General features: G+C 38.4%; 1 protein-coding gene and 1 long non-coding RNA gene across 12 annotated transcripts in view; one reads left to right on the top strand and one right to left on the bottom strand.

Annotated features, from left to right (window-relative positions):
• ptprt (protein tyrosine phosphatase receptor type T) overlaps nucleotides 1–22550 on the top strand; it is a 328497-nt gene that overhangs the window by 137806 nt on the left and 168141 nt on the right. For all 11 annotated transcript variants that reach the window (XM_014413047.3, XM_014413046.3, XM_023155006.2 and 8 more), the window contains exons 9-10: nucleotides 13396–13511; nucleotides 14491–14671. In XM_014413047.3, coding sequence (XP_014268533.1) covers nucleotides 13396–13511; nucleotides 14491–14671 — 297 coding nt within the window. The remainder of the gene's footprint in view (nucleotides 1–13395; nucleotides 13512–14490; nucleotides 14672–22550) is intronic.
• LOC143418652 (uncharacterized) lies at nucleotides 17696–19403 on the bottom strand. Its single transcript, XR_013098671.1, has 3 exons — nucleotides 18753–19403; nucleotides 17992–18157; nucleotides 17696–17754 (listed from the first exon to the last, which is right to left on the bottom strand). It is a non-coding gene; the product is annotated as an uncharacterized LOC143418652 (long non-coding RNA).

Raw genomic sequence — 22550 nt, 5'->3', positions numbered from 1 at the left:
TGTATTAACTATTTGCTTTCAAGTTCAAGTCTGTGCAGTCCTGTGACTACAATGATCTGAGCAAATAAGGACTCCATTCTGGCCTTATGCGTAATACCTGCTTTGTACACTCATTAGTGTTTGTTTGGGACTGAAATGGTCACTGCACGCAATGGTCTACAAAACTCTCACATAGCGTGTGCTGTATTGGTACTTGCCAATAATGTAAATCAGGTCAGACTAAAATGTGTTTGAAATAATGACAACAAATTACAGCTCAATCGCAGTGGCAGCCCCGGAGGCTGAAAAATGAAGTGCCAGTAAATGCAGTTCCTCTAATGACCACTTGTTCTGCCTTCAAAAGCAAATGACTTCCCCACAGGCCACTGGATTTTTGTCATTCTTCTTGGAATTGTTACCTGTAAGCTTTAACGTTTGGATAGGGGCTGCCTTGATTGACAGATGTGCTAAAACCGGCTGCTGAAGACTTCATTTCTGCAAATTTGAGTCATTGAATTGGATCTCTCTACCATTGCTTAAAATTTGGAGCACTACTTTTAGTGAAATGATATTACAAATGGCGTTGTTGTGTAGCAAAGGTCATCCAGCAGATTTTGCTTCAGTTCGCTGAGTGAAATTGTGTTCTTTTATTAGTCTGTTAGCAGTAAATGTGTGTTTGTGGCATTTCAGTTTAGGAGAACGTCTTGCTACTGAACAAATGCGAGAATTAGCAAATATCTTAACACCCCATCCTCTGGGCTAATCACGGTCACTTCTGGATCCACTCGCCAAAATACTAAAAAAGAATCTTCAGAATGCCGAGTCCAAAACACGTGAGTGATGTCACTAGAGCTGTTCATATAATGATATATATATCGTTTCATTTTACGCTATCGTTTGTTTCGTGGTGTCGCAAGATAAACTGTTTACGGCAATATTTTTTCATCGTTTTGATGGTCACTGTAGTGGCTATATTAATTTCTTAAAGTTCTCTCTTTCTCTTATATTTTATATAACCACACTACAGACAGACAAGCGACTGTTTTCATGCATTGCACCATCGCGTGTCCGCTTGTTTATTTTCCACATAAACCTTTCACAATAAAGCTCAAGGTCCTGTTGAGACTTTTCAGAATAAACGGAATCACGTGAAAGAGCAGATTATTTACGAATGAGAAGCAAAAAAGAGCCGCCAGGTGCTAAAAAAAAACAACCTTAGACTCAAACGTTAGAACAGGCTTTTCCCGGCAGCATGCCGTGTAATAAATACTCACAAAGAAAACGGCGGCCGTTACAACTTATGTCTAAAAATGTATAGTTTCATGCATCGGTTAAAACACTCGACTCCAGGTACACGACGCCCAGCTAGAAACACTTCACGCAAGTTGAGCTGCCCGAGATTCACAGAATTTACAGAAAATGTTAAATTTTTGTGATTTATATCGTTATCAGGACGATACATGTCTTATATCGGGATATGAGATTTTGGTCATATCGCACAGCCCTAGATGTCACAGTTTATATGATACAGGTGGTGATCAGGGATCAAGATCTGCAATACCAGATGTGGCTAGCATGGCATGGGACTGTTTGTAATGTAGTTCACTGTATATCCTGACATGTAATTGAATATTTTTCTCGGTATCTACCCCCAGCCACACACACCTTACAGGTTTCCAGGGCTGTCACAAGCTGTCCTGACTATATATTGGATAACTTGGAAAGGGGTTTGGCTTTTACTCCAGCAGTCTAGACATCTTCCTGAGAAAGGTCATTCAGATACTCCTATCATTAGCTGTGTGTATTTTTGTCATTGTAAAATAGCACATGATAAACTTTTTAAATTATATCCCCCCTCACTTTACACTCAAACGTCCCACCTCTCTAGTCCTCCTTTAAAACACAGCTCTAAAAGCCTGCAGGGGATCTTTCTTTAGTGATCAAGGGAAAGAATTTTTTAAAATAATAATAAAAAGAAGATCCATCTTCAAAGGGAAGTTACAACACACGACCCACTGGAGGTATCACCACAGTATCTCAAACTCTCCTGAGGAGTTGAAGTAAAAGACATTTTCTTTTATAATTTAATCTGATATAATTGGCTGAGTGACATTATTGTAACGAGTAGCTGTATTCATGCTTTTATTATAGGTCCCCGAGGATTTCCCAGCCTTTCCTCCTCTTTTTCCAGCCAAAATCAAATTAAAAAAAAAAAATGATGGGAGTAGCTGTTGAACGTATTCATCTTACATTCAACAGCTACCCCCATCTCTCTGCTTCCATCTTTCTCTCTCCTTCCAGGTCACAGCCTATATCTCTCTGCTTGTCACTCTGTCATTCTCAGCCAATTACTTGCTGGCTTCAGGTGCTTAACCTCAGGCCTCACTATCAACTGGCTCATTATGTCGCTGCTTTAAATCTCTTTCTCGTCCCCTCTAGCTCATTCTGTCTTTTCCTCTGTATCACTTTCTTTGTTTTGGGTCTTTCCTTTTTCAGTCCCTTTATTTTTTGACTTCGCATTTCTCTCATTTAACTCGACTTATTTCATTTTGTTTATTTAGTGTCTTCCTATTAAATTTTCAGTTTTTTTCTTGCTCTTTCCATCTGTTCACAGTCTCTTTTTTTGGTCTCTTTCTCAGTCTCAGCACCCCTCCTTCTTATTCCTCTCTTTCTCCCTCCGCTCTCTGGCCCCCTCATTCTGCAAATTGCTACAACTCAATTGTCCCTTTCCTGGCTGTAGGCAGCAATGGTATTAATAAAGCGGGATTCGAAATAGATTTTCTTTCTGCTCCATTTTGAATTACATTACTGCGTAGTGTTGGCTCCGAGCATTCTTCTTCTTGTGGCTTTTGATATCATAATAATATACATTCATCCTGTATCTGTCCCGCTGAAGGATTACAATGCTTACAGTGAAAGATGCCGCAGTAGTGCTCATTCCACGGCTACCGTATCATATGATGCTTTTTGACTTCAAGAACATTTTGTTCTCATTTGTTCTCATCTTAAACCTCTTTATATTTGCTAAGAAAATGGGAGTGATTTATTGGAACATCTGTAAACATAAATGGAAATACAATATATAAGGCAAAAGCAGGTTTTGTCCAATTTGAGCACCTTTATTTTTCAACACAGCCTGAACTCTAGACATCCTTTATTGCAACTTGTTCTTCAGGAATAGTTCACCAGGCATCTTAAAACCCTTCTTTGAATGCTGGCTGCCTTTTGTTCCATTCTCTTTTAAGATGATTCCACACTGCTTCAATAATGTTGATGTCTGGACTCTGGGGAGACCAGTCCATGACTGGTTCCCCTTGCGTGTTCTTTTACTGTATTGGCTGTGTGTTCTGACAGTTCATGATTAGGATTCATTCATTCTATAAGACTTGGCGCCACTGATTTAAATGACTTTCGGGACACTTCTTCTTTTGTCCTCCACTTTTCCAGTTTCAGATTTTTTTAAGGACACACATCACACCAAGACCTCGAGTAAGTCTTGATCCGTAGCAGCAATATGTGTAGAAATGAGTGGTGGCTCAAGACTTTTTGAACAGTTGAGGTCACATTTGTTGTACATTTAAAGGTTAAAGACTTTAAAGACTTGAAAAAAGTCTTTCTTTTGCTCAGCGGAGAATGGGATAAAATGGGGGATTGCACTGGTTCCTTGGTAGAAGTGTGCAACAATCCTGTATCAGTCATTTATGATTGTCTGCTAATTTTTCAGAAGTAGTAGGAAGCACAGAAAAGAGGACTTGGCAGCAACGAGGAGAACACAAACAGTTATTGATTTTCAGCATAAAACTGAAATGATGTTATCTTAAACTTAACTTTAACCTCTTATGTAACCATTTGCACCCGAATCCATCTTTAAAATTAATTGCGCTATTGAGTTATTTTTGACTTGTAATAGTTGCAGATGACTTTTGAGACATGAAAAGTTTCTTTATATCTTTTAAAAAGAAAATCTTTGTGAATTCGCTGTACTGCAAGTTTAATTCAGATATTATGAGTTATGGTTTAAATTTCAGTAGTTGGTTTCATGCAGGGAGGCGTAATTAAAATCCACTAAAAGGCATCTGCTACTAGTGAATTTAATCCAATTTATCAAAGACAAAGAGCTACAGGGTGTCATGTTGTCTGCTGCTGCTATTGTGTGTGCTCGGGTTGAGTTGGATCTGTCTTTATATATGTTTGAGTTTCCCCAGCATCTAAATTGTACATTAATTGTACCTGTGTAGAGTAATTTCCTTCACTGATTAGAGGGTCTGCTTAAGACAGTGCATGTGTCAGATGTCAGATGTTTTTTGAGCACCAGACTGAGTTTAAGATCATCAGATTACAGAAATTGTGGCAGGTCCATGTAAAAGAGCAGTTTATGGCTTAAGACATAATGGTTAAACTTAGAATTTAAGGGTTCAAAGGTATGTGGGATTAAATGCCCTCACAAAGATGGTCATACAAATGTGTGTGTGTGTGTGTGTGTGTGTGTGTGTGTGTGTGTGTGTGTGTGTGTGTGTGTGTGTTGAGGCAATGAGCCAGTTTAATGTCATTCCTAAAGCTGGCATGATTAAGAGGTCGATAATTTTATGATGTGCTATTGAGGTACTTCACTGCTGAAATATTGCATACTTCATTTTTGCTTTTTATTAATGAGGTGAATCAAAGTATGTCCTTAAGTGCTTGGGTAAAGATGTTTCTGTGTGTGTGTGTGTGTGTGTGTGTGTGTGTGTGTGTGTGTGTGTGTGTGTGTGTGTGTGTGTGTGTGTGTCCGTATGAGTGGCCATATATGCTATTTATATGAATAGGTACTTTATTTTTGACAGCTCAGTAAACACTTCACACAAATGCACACAAAAAGAGGTGGGCTTTTGCTATATACTATAAAATGTACTATAATAAACAGCATTATTTTCATACACATGATTACACAGTACATACCGACACACACACGCGCATGTTAGATTTGAGGAGGGTGAAAGCCTCCATGTTTTCTTCTGATCTTGTTTGTTTGCCTTAAGGGGTCATAGTAAAGCTTGGCTCTCTCACTGTGTGTGTGTGTGTGTGTGTGTGTGTGTGTGTGTGTGTGTGTGTGCGTGTGTGCGTGTGTGTGTGTGTGTGTGTACGTAGAGGTTAGGTTCTTATTTCTTTGGTGTGAGGATGCAGATTAAAGGTGCAGCCTCTGCAACATATCACTGGTCACAAATAATGCTGAAGCTATAAGAGCCTCAGGGGTGCTCCACTGTGTGCGTGTGCATGTGTGTGAGTGTGTGCATGCACATGTGAGTTTGTAGTGGTTTGAGGTGTTTAGAATCAGCTGTATTAATTGATTTTCTAGCCTTTGGCTAGTGTGCTCAACATGATATGTCATTTTGCTTCACCCACACTTTGACTGCACATAGAACACATGCATGTGAAGCATGGCACAGAAAAGTGTCCCTTCCATGCTTTTCTCAGTGGGAAGCTCTCTATGATTTTACTTTCACACTGACTCTTCTTTCACTCTCATTTGTCATTTTTTAACCTTTTAGGTGTGAATATAGAAGAGGATCAAAAACACAAAATGAAGTAAAAATTCAAACCGCATCGAAGGCATAAGAGGCCATAGAGAGAGTCAGAGACATACAGGTCCTTTCTAACAGCACATATACAAATACCAGCAGAAATCTTTAGGTCGTTCCAGCAAAGCCAATTAGTAAAAGCTTTTCTTTATGAAATATACAAAATTAATTGCAGTACCCATTTCAACTACAGTATAGCATCTTCTAGCATGACACAGTTGCTGTTTACTGGCTGTTTGTACTTTTAAGGAAATGTGTGTAGCCCATATGTGATGAAAATAAAAGATGTGTATGGTTTTCTTAGTCTGCACTGCCCCATCTTCATTTCTTCGGATGCCTGATTTTTGACTTTGGGGAACAAATTAATGTAGGAAGACTGATTAGAAGAAAGTACAGTAGAGCTGCAACAAGAACATGTTCCTTTAGAAGCTCAGAATTATACACTTTTTTGTAGTGAGCTGTGCTAAACTTCAAGCAGTCCTCCTCAACTCACTATCCAGAGACTTTGTACTGGAGGAATGTATACTTGCCAGTTTTTTCAATGCCAATATTGATATGTTAAATTACAATTGTTACACCTTATCACATAAAAGTTACTATAATCATAGAAGTTGGCATGGACAAGAACGTAAGTGTCTAACTAAATGTATTTAATAGAGGTACACAAACTTCAGATATAGAAGGAACTATATTTATTTGAATCAGGCATATGATTATACCTGAATGGTATGCCAAGTTTAAGTTTAAGATCAGCTGAAGTACCTGTTTAGCATTACACTAGTCCTCACCCTACCTATAACTTGACTAAAGTTTGTTCTGCACCGTGATCTTTCCCTAACCTTTGTCATAGGGGATGCATAGTTTTGCATTTTTCATTACACATATTTCCCTTGGACCTTGAAGACAGCAGATTTCTGAATAAGAATTTTTATAACCAAGTGCAAAAGTGGTCGAACAAACAGGGAAGTGACTATAAAAAATATACAGAACGAAAAGCAGAAGTGGCAAATGGAAGAAAATCTTGGAGAAAAGATGAAAAAAGTTATTATTGATCGATTATAGATTCTATGCAGAAAAAAATAACTGGTCGAGGTACAACTAGGAGTAAACAGTTAATTAAAGGAAAATCCTCAAAAGGTGGAAAAGGAATGATACAAAAACAAAAGGAAAAGGAGAACAAGAGAGGAGGACAGGAAGCATGGGGGGCAGTAAGATTGATTTCCATTCCTTCTCTTCTTTTTCTCTCCTCTTCTCCCTGGAACGGCTCCCTAAAGTCTTTGGATTAATGGCTCTATTTCTGCTGCTCATTCATCAGATTCAGAAAGGCACTCCAAAACACAATGCCTCACTAGGCTCTTGCCTGAACTAGATATCTACCTGCCAAAACATCCAATGGGCCCTTAAGTACTTTCAAAGACAGGCAAAACAACTTTATCTCTACCTCCAGTTAAGTCAGCTGGGCATTAGCATTATCCATTGGCTTGCGTGCTTGTTAGTCCTTCTTGTGTAGATGATCACAGACAGTTCAGGCTGGGGTTGTAGAAAAGTCAAAGAAAAGTAAAAGTGCTAAACAGCTTGAGTTTGGTGATCCTGCATTTAACCTCTGGCATTATTGTAGGCTAGAACTGTCATGGGGACAAGCTTCTATTTGCATTTCACATATTCCAAGTTTCCACACTATCCAGTTTCCAGCACAGCTAAAAGAAATGAATTACAGCTGAATTGTCTCATTTTTGGACAGTCAACAACACCTTGAAATATAGTTTACTCAATATCAGCATCAGAGGACTTTTTGATAGTTGTTGTATTCAATGTATTTAAACTCTTCATTATGCAAGTCATATAGTAGATGTGTTATGATATGGGAGTCAAATTTTCTTTATAAAATAGATGTATTTTTTTGTAGTGCTAAGCTAAAAGAAAAATGCTAAAGGTAGCTTCTGTAGTCCTTTTAATATTAAGAACTACTTCTCTGGTCCACCATAGGGAAAGAGGCTCCATGTCTGGCTGCAACATGGCCCACTGTTTGGCCTTGTCACATTGTGTGCCAGCTGTGCCATCTACAATGCCCTTCCACAGTGTGTGATGGCTAACATGCCAACCCTTGACCAGCCCTGATTAATGAGGGTGGAAACATTGCCCAGTACAGGGTTTGTCTCCCTGTGGAGTGATACAATTGTTCTTCTTGCGTGTAACTGACCTCTATTTTTATCCCATATGTCAATTTGTGCTTTATTTTCCTCTTTCAGCGGTTACTGTACACATCTTTTTTTTTTGTCTTTATTTTTTTGTTTATACTTTGGATTCTTAGTGATTCTTTTCATCCTGCATCACTATCATCCTTTGACACAGAGGTGATTTCAGAAACATCGACAAGAGATGCAAAGCCGATGTTAAAGAGAAGAATATATAAGTAGTGTGATTGTAAAGAAAGAGTGGAGAAGAGGGCAGAAGGAGAGAATAAATCAGATGGATGATGTGGCAAATCTGGCATTTGTCATGACCAAGGGCAGCCTGGGAGACACCATCATCAACTTAACGATGTAAACAAAGTAATAATTCAAATAAGCTCTCCTACTTGTTTCCTCCCAGTCTTCCCTGCATTCCTTCTCCACAACTTTACAGCACACGTCTTTACTTTGGTTTATAAAGAGAAGAAATAGAGCTGGATGATAATCTAAAGTAAAATTTGAGCATAATCACTGTATACAGCAGTAAAGAAAAACAAAATATATAATAAATATATAATACAATGTAAGATTTCATAAAGCAGTGAAGTGGTCACTGGTGGAATCTTTGATCTAATTTTCTGTTTCCATTCTATTACAATCTAATTCTCTCTCTTTTATAAATAGAAGTTAAGAATCTGTTTATCCGGGTCCAACTAGGAATGAGACGGATAATCTGAAAGATTAGTTCAGATCATACCAAACTGAAAGACTGCTGGATTAAGTGGTCAGGGCTGGTAGTTGGTGAGGGGGGATTTGTGGAGCTGTTTTTGGTTTGTTTTTTTAGCTGTTTCTGTGCTGTATTCTTGGTGCATTTAGAAACAATAGGCGTTGCAGTAAGGGAAGCTTTGATGTATTGCTTTTCTTGGGGAAACCTGATTACTTAATTCTCTCTGAATGAGTGAGTGATTATGCCTTTGAAATTGAGGAATTACATTGTGCGTTTCCTGTAGGTACGCTACTTGATCTGCTTAAGCACGCATATTTAAAGTTTGGTTCAAATGTGTTCTCTATAGAAAAGTTTAAATCTAAAACAGCATCTTTCTTTGTTTTGTCTCCAACTGGAGGCTACTTTTCAGAAAAGATTTTACTACCTAATCATTTCGAGGAAATTTTGTCTGTTGTTACTGTTTACATTGTTGCAGTCGTATATGGTTATATGGCATAGAGAACAATTCAGCAGTGGAAATGAATATTTAAATTACACTGCATGAGAAGAAAATTTTGAAAAAAATAAAAGTAAAGTAATGGGCACCTGTGATTTATAAACGGCACCCACAGCAGCATTTCAGTAACTAAAAACAGTGATGTCTTTGACAGAGCACCAGTTTGATATTGTGTAGTTACTTGATATTGAATGAAAAGTAGAAAGAGAGGAGAAAATTACAGACTGTTTTAGGCATTCTCGGTCTGAATGGATCATAAGACTGTTGTTTGAAAACAGCAAGTCATACAATTAAGTCCTTTGTTTCTTTCCATCATCTGAAACCACTCGTGTAATTCAGTAAGTTCTGGTTTCCCGGCACCCACATCTCCACTGATCTCACCTGAACCCCCAACACCAACGCCCTGGTAAAGCAGGCCCAACAGCGGCTGCACTTCCTCTGTGTCCTGGGGAAGAATATCCTGGACCTCTGATCGGGCCTCCGGTCAATCAGGTCCAACACCTCCAGGATCATAAACAGGTTCTTCCCCTGGGGCATTCACACTGTTAACAAACACTATCAACCCACACCCCTGCCCACCCCACCCCACCTATCTGAGCCATTGTCTGAGTTACCCCAATCACTCAGGCCACTCAGTCTTTCCCACTCAAGTCTTTGCACTGCTTCCAAGCAGTTTTCAGCTATTCTATAATGTGTGCCTTTCCCTTATTTTTGTATATATTTCTCCTGTTTTCCATTTATTCCTGCCGTCTACTATTTGTATTTTATTCTGACACAGTTGGTGAGGAGCACCTACAATTTAATTGTACATCTACAATGACAATAAAGGGCTATTATATTCTATGGCGCAAAAAACTGCTTGTTTGGGGCAATCTCATTAAAATGTGAGGGACAAGAAGACATTTAATTATCTAATATTGGCTAGCTGCGTGGAAACAGGGCAGTATTACCTTTGTTGGAAAAATATCTTAAGCATGAATCAGATCAAAACTTAATTTCAGGGCAAGTAAACATACCTTCATTTTAAAAGGCAGATCATTCGACCAGTGATGTGGTCACTGCACTGTGGAGCAGACTTAGGAAAAGTGTGTTTGCAGTCCTGTATGCTTCTAGCAGATGTCAGCAACCTGAGTGGCTGTTTGAATGAACAACTATCCAGGATTTTGATCAACCTGTTCCGCAAACAAAAGCTAATTATGTAGTATATTTGTCACTTAAATGTGTTCTATTTTAAATTTAGGCTTATTTGACCATAGAATGAGAAACTTCACGTAATGATAGAGATGAAGCCCAAGGATTAATTATACTTTTTGCATCTGCGACTCTGCCAGGTCCAAGTAAATATATGTAAATTCGTCATCACAGTCAGTATGGACATTTGTGTGTCTGACAATTTTTTGTGACTGTGCAAACTTGTTTGTGGAGACTTTACATTATAAACCATGCACGCACCCCAGGTGATGGACATCAAAGAAGTAGAACAGGAAGGACTACTCGGCCATCACGCCTCCAGCTGTCCATGTCTGTAACAGACTATAATAAAAGCTTTAATCTTCCCACAGGGGTTGAGCGATTTACTCCATAGCTCATGATCATATTGGCGCCCTGTGGCATTGATGATAATGCACAATATCTGGCCGAAACACAAAAAAACAAAAACAAATATAGCACACAATAGCATGTGGGTGAGAGAGCAACACAGGTGGACAGATCAGCTGAACAATTAAAATACTTTTAAGTCATTACATTTACACAGCTCTGCACATAGCTTGGCTACTTCTGTTTTTATCTGTGTTCAAACTGGCTCACCTGTGTCTATTCTGCTCCCCACCATGCCCTCTCCATACATACAGAGTTCTTCACAGATCAGTTTGGGGGGAAAAAGGATGGAGATGGGATAAACATGTGTGTTTCTAAGTGGACAGTCATTGTGCTTTAGTTTAAAAATCATTCTCAGACAGCTTGTGACATGAAGCCATGAGGAGGCAGATTCAACTTATCATCAACCTCATAATAAAGATAATATTGATTTAATGCAGTGGAAAATAGGGAAATAAGGTGAGCATCACTGTTCACTTTTGATCTGACTTTGTCATCACACTACATTTCAAAACACATTTGAAGAAAATTCACATGAAATTTTGCCAAATGTCCTGCTGCTGACAAATAGACAAGTGATTATCACCTGTTGGGTAAAAATCAGAATCAGAATCAGAATCAGAATACTTTATTGATCCCTGGGGGAAATTATTTTTTGTTACAGTGCTCCATTTTAAACCAACATTAAGACAAGACAGACAATACGCTAACTAAGAATAGTACAATATATACATATATATACATACATACATACATACATACATACATACATACATACATAAGTCACTTATAAATAAATATTTGGAAAAGAAACATGTGTAGTTGTAGCAGCAAACAGTGTGTTAAGTGGATGCGTTGTACAGGGAGATGGCCACAGGCAGGAATGATTTCCTGTGTCGTTCAGTGGTGCTTTTCGGTAATCTCAGTCTCTTACTGAACGAGCTCCTGTGACTGACCAACATGTCATGGAGTGGGAGATAAGCAAGTTATCTTTAAGTGGGCGGCCCTTGTATCCCAAATGCTGCACGTTGACCTGCAAATTTTTTTTTCTTCAATAAAATACAAATACAGCACGAGTAGCCCATCAGCCCATCTGCATTAGTCTCAGTCAGATGTAGCAAAGTCCCATTTTCTGCAGACAGTATGTGGGCTGTGTGAAAGCATATTGCCTGCTGTGCTGACCTGAAGATTGGGCTATAAGTTGGTTATATTACTTCCCCCTGCTGCTTTCTTGGCTGCCAAATGTCAGTCTGCCACAGTTTTATCCAGGAATAGTAGATTACTTCATAGGCTTTGGTCTTTTAAGTAGAAACAGAGACTCTTTAAACCATAAAGCATCCCAGGGAGCCTAAAGTCTCACCCAAAGTCACAAAAACAACAGTAATAAAACGTCATCAACAAGAAGTCCTGTAACATATGTTTCATGTCTAAGATGGTCTCTAAGATGGCTTATCCATGCTGCTGTGGTCTAATCTTGTCCCATTATACTAAGAAGCTTGTTTGAACAATCTTCTAATGCGCTCAGATGCATTCATGCAGTCGTTTGGTATCAGACCAAAGGTTATTACCTTAGCCTTCACTTTGATAGGCTTTTCTAAATTAAACAAGTAAGCAGAGTTTTAATAAGATGTTTTGTGGAAAAACCTGAAAAGTCAAAAAAAATATTTTTTTCTTCTTTTTTAAGTCTGACTCAATTATACTTAAGTATCCATTCTAATTTTCAAAAAGTAAAATGTTTTGACCTTACATCTTTAAAGTCTGAGGGTAAAATCCTTGGTTATAATAGTTAAGGATATTCAAATACCAAAAATTCATTAGCTGTGTTTCTTTCTTCTGAAAAGTATCTGAAATAATCAATTTGATTATTCATTATTTCTCCAATATGTGTATTTTTAGAGATAACCTCACCTAGAATAATGGTTTTCATTTTGATTGGAGAAATATGCTTAATAGCTTCACTAATTATACAGTGACCTGTTTTGGATGCCATCGTTAGCTGATAGAAACTAATTAGGCAGAAAGAAAGATTAGTTTGAACAAGCTTGTTAGTGTGCAGTCAGTTGTGAAAGACAAACCTGGGGATGAGAGCCCAACATATGGCTAGAACAAAACTGTGAGGGGATATGTTGTTGTGTGTAGCTGTTTTGCTGCATGGGTGTAGGTGGGCCAATTTGAGCTTGTTGCTTGTTGTTCGTGTAAGCTTGTGATTTTACACGTGTTTGTTTGAATATTTCTTTCACATTTTACAGGTTTGCCACGTTGTGCTTATGGAAGGTCTACAAGTAATTAATGCAAAAGTAATCAATTAAATGCCCTTTATAGTGACACTCTGGATGTGTGTGTGAGTGAGAGAAGAGCGAGAGACTGAGTATCACATATGGCAAAGGAAGTAATGCAACTCCTAATGTCTGCAGATTAAGACTTGTGTCATTATACCCTGAATCTGAACTTTGTAATGTCGTAGCACTGCCTAGTGGTGAGGCAGAATGTCTGTTATTTAACAGATGAGAGGTGAGGACCTGTGAACCTTTTAAAAGCCTTTTATGGCCTGTCATAATTTCCTTGCCATTATTGTCAGTGAATAAATTGACTAACTGAATCTGGTAAATGCCAGAGCTTGCAAGCTTGATTTAAAAAAAAAAAAACTTGGTTGAAATCAGCAGCATTGAGTTGACCTGCAAACTGTAGTTTAGAAGCCAACAAAATCTTCCAGGGAGTGTATTTTACCCCCTTTTTAAGTCAAATAGATGGAACTGTAGTACTATGGAATTAGTACCCATACACTCTTTCCTTGCTTGAGGCTGCTGTTCCTCCAGCTCACTCTAAGAACAAGCTATTGTTTCTGTCCGTCTCTGTTTCATTCAGATCCAGTTCACGGTCCTCAAAATGTCAATGTGGTGGATGTCAGAGCCCGCCAGCTGACAGTACAATGGGAGACTTTTGGGTATGCTGTGACACGCTGCCACAGCTACAATCTGACGGTAAGCACAACCATTATTTATTCTCCACCTTTAGGGTATTATGTGGAATTAATAAGGACCGGGAGCAGAGTTTATGGAAAAAAAATCAACTGCCAGTTAACTTTATTATTTTTCATATCTTTCTGTTTTTTATGATAGTTTGATGATAGATGGGAAATGTGGGAACGAGAGCAGGGGAATGCATGTTGTAACTGGCCGAAAGCTGACCTGAGGACTTGTCACAGTTTTTGTCCATGCTTTGGATAGAACATTCTTTCAAGAGATATGACCTTATCTAATGTTTTGATGATTGCGGTGGAAAGTGGTGTCAAACACAGGACGTCCCAGAGGCGATTCGCACATTACTCACGGAATCACTCAGTAGCTCCTTTTCCCCTATGGATAGCCGTCCTGATAGAGACCACATAGAAATAAATGTTTTACCATTGAAACATTTACATTGACATTGATTTACATTGACCCTTCCCCTAGTAGACTCAAACTGTGAGTCTCCAGATCCTCTTATTGTATGCTACAAAGATCAGACCCCTGAGTCTAAGGAGCTTGGGAAGAAAAGCGTCTTGACTTCTTGAAGTTGCTTGAAGATGTTTCACCTCTCATCCGAGAAGCTTCCTCAGTTCTAGGGTCAAATGGTGGAGAGTCCCAGATTTAAGCCCTGTGAAGGTACCTCCTAATGGAGCCCCTAATGATCCTCTACCTAATCACATGAGCCAAGGTGTGAAAACGGGTGTAGGTCACAATCAGCCAAGGTTTCGGGTGAGCTTAACATTTGCTAATGTGAACACGATGACTACGATGACCTGGATGACCTGGATGACTGAGAACCTTCACAGACATCAGACTCCTGACTTTTTTTTACTATATTGTTATCATTTTATTAATATTTCCCAAGCATATTACATGAGGGCAGCTCTGGATTTGTCACTATTATTGTTAACCAAAAAGCAAAATCTCCCATGTTTCTTCTTGTGCTTTCCAGGTGCAGTACCAGTACGTGTTCAACCAGCAGGAGTTTGTAGCTGAAGAATTAATCCAAACATCATCACATTACACTTTGAGGGGACTGAGGCCATTTGTGACCGTTAGGCTGCGGCTTGTCCTGGCCAACCCTGAGGGCAGCAAGGAGAGTGAAGAGATAGTCAAACAGACGGAGGAGGATGGTGAGTGAAAGCCCCGATTGGAAAAATGTATAAGCATGTTTATTAGCATACTTTATAATGTAATATTGAGCCAACATATTACCAGACAGCAGGGCTGGACGGGGACAAGAAATGGGCACTGGCATTTAACCAGGTTGGTACAGTTGTTGGGTTATTTCGTAGTTGCACTGCAGCATGTGACATTAATTAAAAGCAGCATGAATAAAAGTTAGAAATTAGCAACGGCTCATGGTCATAGCCATTCATTTTACCTGAATGGTGCTAGCAGCAGCAACCTCCTGTGTCTGTGAGGCCTGCTTACTACTTGTTGTTGGTACTACTGTTCATGGTGCAATTTGACACATTTTGCTGCATTCATTGTAGTTTCTTTTTATTGTTTTCTCTCAGCTTTCCAGCTCCACCTTCTCGCCCCTTCTTCCTGACAAAATGTTTTCTACATGGTGCATGAGTGCACAGCAAATGTAGGGGAGTGGCCTGTCGCATTAAGAGATGGGACAATCCAGTGTCAGTAATGAAAATGAACGAATGGGCTGCTGTCAGTTCTTGTACAGCCAGTACGAAGCCTATTGGTCCAAAAGTGCGTTAGCCTGCCGGGAAAGTGTTCGGTGTGCTAGATTACCAGTCCAGGCCTGAAGTCAGCTATTCCTGGGACAAATCCTCTGACTTTGTCCTGGGAGAAATAAGCATGATTTTATTTCAAGGAAAATTTGAACCTTAAGTTAGATAAATGGTTGACAATAGGTCTGTTAATAGGACAGCCTATTAACAGGAAGAGACCAGGTGCATTCTGTAAAGACAAATAAAACATGATCCCAGATTGTTTGTTTCCCGGGTTATAAATCGCAAATGTAAAACAGTTGTTTCAAACAAAAGTTATTAATGTGGTTGCTTATAATAAGACTCACAAACGTCACACAGAATTTTTATATCAGCAATAATCAGAAAGTAAAGTAATCCATGAGACTGCATTAAGGAAACAGAACAACAATTACAAATAAAGTAAAAATACACTCACACAGGTTTGATCTTTGCCATGTTCAAATTACACAATAAACATGGATGTCTTAGCAGTAGACTTTTGAACAGGATTTTTTTTATAGTACATACTTTGGAGCCTAAAAGCATGCATTATTTGGTAGGAGTTATTTCTAAACAACCACATTTTAAACTTGTTCCTTCCTTTTCTTTCTAGAGGGCTCCATGTTCTACTAATTCAGAACATAGTGTATACCCTCGCCATAGCTACACTGTAAACCCGAATAAGTTACCAGAACTCAAAAAAATTGAGGCAATCGATTGCCTCAATTTTTTTGAGTTGATCAACTCAAAAGCCAAATTTTTCCAGAACATAAAAGTTTGGATTACATGGTACTTGTATCTTTTGAGAACGGTCAACTCAAATATTTGCAGTTAATATGACTTAAAGTTTCAAGTTTACAAATTCAAAGAAATAAGTTCACAGAACTTATAAAAAATAAGTACACAACTACAACATTTTTATGTTAACAAAACTCAAATGTTTATTAGTTTGTGTTGTCATTATTTTAAGTACACGTTAGTCAAATATGTTGACTACTTGATACTTAAAAACATGTGACCCAAAACTTAAAATTTTTGAGGCAATTGATTGCCTCAATTACACTGAGTATCGGTAACTTAATATGCAAAAGTCATAAACATCTGCCATTGAACAGTATCTTGCCTGCTCACTTTTAGCACTATGTTGAAATTAAATACATTTTTAAAAAAAAATTACATAAATTAAAAATAATTAACAAAAACATTTATAAATTAAAATAAGTAGACCAAAAATTGTTTAGTCAGGAAAACTGTCAGAGTAATGAAAAATAATAATTAATAATATCAAAATGTGCTTTTGGCTCTCTGGCTAATATCTGAATAAGACAACAAGGCAGCAATTTGAGTGAATTACAATGCTATTTGTTTTACATTAACTAGTATCAAACAGTGAAATTTAGGTCATCTTGCGCAGCCCACAATGTTTTGGAAATAGTATTACGAAAAACATTAAAACATACAAAACATTAGTGTTGCTTTGCATTATGTTAATGAGAACAAAGGCACGTTGTATAGTTTGGACCTATTGGCTGAACACCTGTAGAGTAATCTAATAATGTTTTGAGGCATTATTTAGATGAAAGGAGAGAACTTTGAACTAGCCTTTTATAATGCTTCACCCTGCATCCTTCTTTCAGATGAGTTCCTACATAACCAAGTCATTCTTGAGGGTCTGTAACCTGGGTGACAGTTTACCACTTTCTAGACCAAGTAAAATCTTTTGAGTAAATTCTAAAGTGTTGGTCAGGGCTTTGGGGTAGCTGAGGGGAAGTGCATAGATCAGTCCAAACATTACTAGGAAGGCTTCACCAAATCTGGGGAGACTGAACACGGCATCACTTTCAATGACGACAGAGATTTTCACAGGTTGGTAGTGAACTGGACTTGTTGTGTGATGGTCACTGATGACAGTGAAGAGGGCCACTTCAACACCATCAAGCTCCAACTCATCAGATTCGTCCTGAATTAATGAAAAAGAGATACTAATCACAATCTAACCCAAGAAATACAACAGACGACATATAATTTCTCATTTTACCAACTCCCACTGAGATCCAATACCTCTTTTACAAGGGAGACCTGAGTCTCACTGTAAGAGGTGAAAAACAGAAGATCCATGTTCTGCACACATAAATCAGCTAATTCACCAGAGAATCAAGTGGTGTGAGATAGACTGAAACTAAGCTAAAGGAAATACACAGGAAAATGTTTTACTAAACATCTTATCACTTTCAACAAAACACCAATTCAGTTCATTCGTAGTGAGGAGACAGAAAAGACCATACATGGAAACCTTATGGGTAGACTAAACAAAGATAAGTCCAAACAGTGCATCAAAATACATGTTTGTACTTTGATGCACTGTTTATATACACAGTAGTATCTGTTAGATACTTAAGGACACTCACAGTGCAGGTTCTGAAAAATCCAGAGACATCCTCACGTAGATAGACAGGAAGGGCAGGGAGAACGGTAGTGCGCTTGGTGTGGATATCATGGATTTCCTATTTCCAGATAAAAACAGAATTTTATATACTGGTGAGTTTACTGAACAACAACAAAAACAACAGTCAAATCAGAACATATGTCCACAAATAACCTGTTCACATCTTTAATACAGTCAGACAAATAGCAAACACAAAGTGGAGTAATAGCAAAATTCAAAAAGCTCATTTAAATCATTGAACCTGTCCAATGTTCCACTGGTTCAACCTATGAAATGTGTAACAATCTATTATTACCTGTTCATTGTGAATTCTTAGAATTTCAACCAGGGCATCTGCTGTCTTCCCAGTTTTTGATGCCCTGGCTGAATAAGGTCATCAGTCGAGGAAGATGGCGGTCAAGTTCAGCGTAGAATGTATTGGGCAGGTTCTGATTTGTAATCCGCTGAAACTCTGCATACAACTACAGCAGAAGGACAATACAGTTCAATTTGAAGAATCTCGCACATCTTTATAAAGCAGCAAAAAGCTGCCACATGAGTAAGAATTACAATTTTCATTTTAAACAGAGCTGATCCATATTACCTCAGACTCCATTTTTAGAGCAGGCCAGAGGTCCGAGAGCTCCTTCACAACCCTAACCCTGCACATATAGTTTAAAATATAGCGTTTCTAACAAGAAAACTGCTTGAAAGCACTCTCACTGCAGACAGGCATCTCCGTTGTGTAACTGCAGGGACAACGGGCTTGTTTGGACCCAACTATTCTGAGTCATGAGAGGGGGTTTAAAAATTTAGAGAGATTAAAATACTTTGTTTCATACTAGGCGACCGGGCGCCACCTCTAGAGCAAGTAGTATCTAACTTTTTAAACAGCCTGCGACCGTCATTACAACAACTTAATGCTAGCTCTGCAAGCGCAAAGTTTCCTTCGGGGAGAGCAGCAAAGCACATAAAAAACACGGACCGACATTTCTGCTATTCTTTTCGACACGCACCCAAAATACAACTAAATATTCGTATTTTAACAATAAACTAATATCAACATTGAAAACTTACTGTAAGTCCAGTGATGCTAGTTGCTGCCATTAGGTCCAACTTTCTCCAGTCGTCCGTGTTGCCTCTTTGGTGCTGTTCCCGCCCATATACCTTTACTTCTTCTGTGTTTCGTATTAATGCTCATTAGCGCCGCCTTCCGCTTCGGAGGGTGAATCAGAGATTAACTCGGAATAAAAATTGATTCCTGCAGCTGCTCAACACTTACGGAAAAAATTAAAAATATATATGTAGGACACAGTGATAAAACAATGAATATTAAAATAAATACATTTTGTCTTCCACTAATGCATTTAAGACAATTTGATTTTACTTATTTGGTGAAACACTTTGAGATTTTATTGTATTTTAGCATGTGCTACATAAATTAAGTTTATTATTAAATCCTACCTACTTGAAACAACAAAAATAACAGGACTTTACCATTCTTATATGTCCTAACTTAACTGTGTTACGTTGTGCTTAAGTTATTATTTTAAGTGATGCTTACTTAATATAGAAATAGTTCAATTCAATCAAATATTATTAGTTTCATTTACTCAAAAAGAAGAACATGTTATACGAACTTGACATATTTAAGTTAACAGAACTTTTTAAAGACTTTGAGTATACACTACTTAATCTGTTTAATTACTTTGAACATTCGGGTTTACAGTGTAGTAATAATTCATTGATGCTTCACATTTCTCTCAACAACATGCCTGCGATAAAGTGGAATAGCATTAGAGCAGTGCCTGATAAGCAGGATAAAAACATTGTTCTAATGATCCCAAATCTCTTATCTCTTTCCTGCCCTCCTCAGGGCTCACTGTTCTTCTCCTGATCTCATAACTAATATTCTCTGAATTTAGCTTCTGGGGAACATCACATCTCAGTCTGAAATTCCTACCTTTGCTAGACGAGCACACGGATAATATAAGTTGCCTGAACCCTTAAAATAAAAAAAAACTAACATGACTGGGGAGTACCAATGGCTTCGAGGGGGTAGGGGAAAAAGGCTTAATTGTTTTGTTCTTAATTGTTTTTTATTTAACCATCGTTAATCTCCTGGTTGTAATTCAGTAATTAGGGAACAGAACAGCAATTGTTCACATGGAGGCTAATTACTGTTTGTATGGTAATAGCTTTATAGAGCTGGGGCTCCTGTGAGTGAAGCTTTTGCTCTCTCACATGCACATGCATAAACATATATGGTTTTCCATTTTTTTATTGTGCTCATACTATAAAATGGAAATAAACTTGAGCCTGTGTTTGGGGATTTGCAATTAAGACATGAAATTACTTTTCGCTTACTCACAAGGACCATGCTCTCCTAGTTTGTGAAAGTAATCTCAGGATAAGAGCAATTTTAATAATGCCCTCTTTAATTGTTTTACCTTTCAGATTATAGCATATTAACATGCACATACACACAGTCTATCAAACCATATTAAGTCATGAATGTTTTAGCTTTAGCTCACTGTGAGGAGACCACCACTATTAGGCTGACACACCTATTAGTGTAGAAAAAGAAAAACAGTTTCTTACTGTCGTGCTGCTAAGAAGATAAAGGTTTTTCATGTTTACTCTCTTTGATTATATTTGGCTTGAATACTGATTTTCTCATAAACTGGCTGGACTACCATTTATAAGCACTTTGCAAAATGTGCCTTTCTAACCTAAAGTTGTCTACAAATTATAATAACAATTACAGAAGAAGCAACAACAAGACTGCTGAGGCAACTTGTGAAACTTTCTTTAAAAATAGCTAATATGACATTGCTACCTTTCAAAGAGAGTTACGATCCAGTATTGTATATGCTATTTGATAAGCATTGCTTATCAAAGCCATTGCTCCTTGATAAAAGGATCGGCAGAAAGAGGTTCTGTACAATGACCGGAGTAATGAAGTAATACTAATGTTTTCCATCATCTCACTTAACAAGAATGATGCCTATAACTACAGCCACTGTACACAAGATGTAAATCACTTCTTAAAATTCTCTATATAGATAAAACTATTAAAAGCTACATAAGACTAAAGCAGATAAAAATTAGGACCTTGCCTTTCACTGTCAAACAGAGGCAGGTTCCCACTACATCACATCATGCCAGGGCAGTAACTTAATCACTACTATGTTTGTGTTCCTCAAGCTCGGTTCCTAAAGTGCCTGTTGTTTTTGACCACCTCACATCGGGACTTCTAATCCATATTCAGTCCTGTTGGCTGTGGCCTCTATCAATCTGGTGTTTAGGGAGCGTTCACGTGTTTCCATAATCAGAGTTTCTGTGTCATTTTGCTTTTGCTTTTCTAGTTCCTGGTTAGTTTTCTTAATGTCCGTTACTTTCTTAGGTACTTGTAACTGTCCTGCATGTCCACTAACCTGCCCTCCGGAAACCTAATGACCTACAGATGAAGGACTCAACTGGCTGAGTTGTAGCTTGTCTTGTAGTCAATTCAGGTGGTCCTCAGATTGACTCCCTGGTCTTAAGAGAGGTATATTACTGTATCAACTAGTAGCTGGTACTTTGACCCTCTGGTGCTGTTTCCAGTTTCTTTCTTAGCTGTGCTTGCCTACTGGTTACTGTGATGCCCAGGAGAAAAAAAAACATGTTGTAAAGAGGGAAGAATTCTGTTGACCCTTGCCTTTCTGGTATATCTCTTTGGCCTGGTGGCCAGAGACGTGATCCTTTGTTTGGCACTCTCTATAGCATCACTTATGGAAATCTTGTTGTTCTTGTTAAGTGGATCTGTGAGTCTGCATGGGTCCCCCTTGGGTCCCAGTGACATAATGCTGTCATAATGCTCTTCGGCTCCTCTCTTAATGTTCTAATGTCTTTGCAGGATTCCTTGATTTCAGTGTCCAGATGTCTTCTATATGGGGAGCTGTTTGTGCACACATTCTTGATCTTTATACCCCGGTGTTTCTTGGATTACTGTGACAGTGGTAGTTATTACTCATTGATTTCTGTAATATTAGTAGAAGGGCTTGTGAGTAGAGCTCTGTTAATATCTCTAAGCATCTCTTATGGACTTTGTTTGTAAGTGTATTCGTGGGTGTGTGGCTGTCTTTAGTATAGCCATAATTTTCATCCTCAACTCAGTAATGCATAGGAGTTAAAGGCGATCATAGAAGGCATTTGGGCATCATATTATGGCGGCTCTGACATCCACCACATTTACAGTTTGAGGACTGTGAACTGGATCTGAATGAAAGAGAGATGGACAGAAACAATATGTTGTTTTTAGAGTGAGGAAGAGTGTATGGGTACTAATTCTATAGTACTACAGTTATAATGATAATAATAATGGATTGCATTTATATAGCGCTTTTCGGGACCCCTCAAAGTGCTTTACAATACCGCTATTCATTCACTCTCACATTCATACACTGGTGAAGGCAAGCTACAGTTGTAGCCACAGCTGCCCTGGGGCAGACTGACAGAGGCGAGGCTGCCATATCGCGCCATCGGCCCCTCTGGCCAACACCAGTAGGCAGTAGGTGAAGTGTCTTGCCCAAGGACACAACGACCGAGACTGTCTGAGCTGGGGCTCGAACCGGCAACCTTCCGATTACAAGAGGAACACCCAACTCTTGAGCCAGGATCACCCCTGACAGTTCCATCTATTCGGGTGTTGTGCCAATGACTACACGACAAACGGGTAATAAATATGGTAACCTTAAATCCCTTTGTTTATATGTGCACAAATATCCAAACCACTGTTAAAGAGAAAGATCTCCTCACACAGACTATAATGACAGCAATTGAGATGACATCATCCTGTTACCATCACAGTACGGTTCTTGTTTAAGATCAGAG

The sequence above is a fragment of the Maylandia zebra genome, linkage group LG5 (assembly GCF_041146795.1).
Source record: "Maylandia zebra isolate NMK-2024a linkage group LG5, Mzebra_GT3a, whole genome shotgun sequence".
Lineage (NCBI taxonomy): Eukaryota > Metazoa > Chordata > Actinopteri > Cichliformes > Cichlidae > Maylandia > Maylandia zebra.
This window is presented reverse-complemented; position numbering and strand designations above follow the sequence as displayed.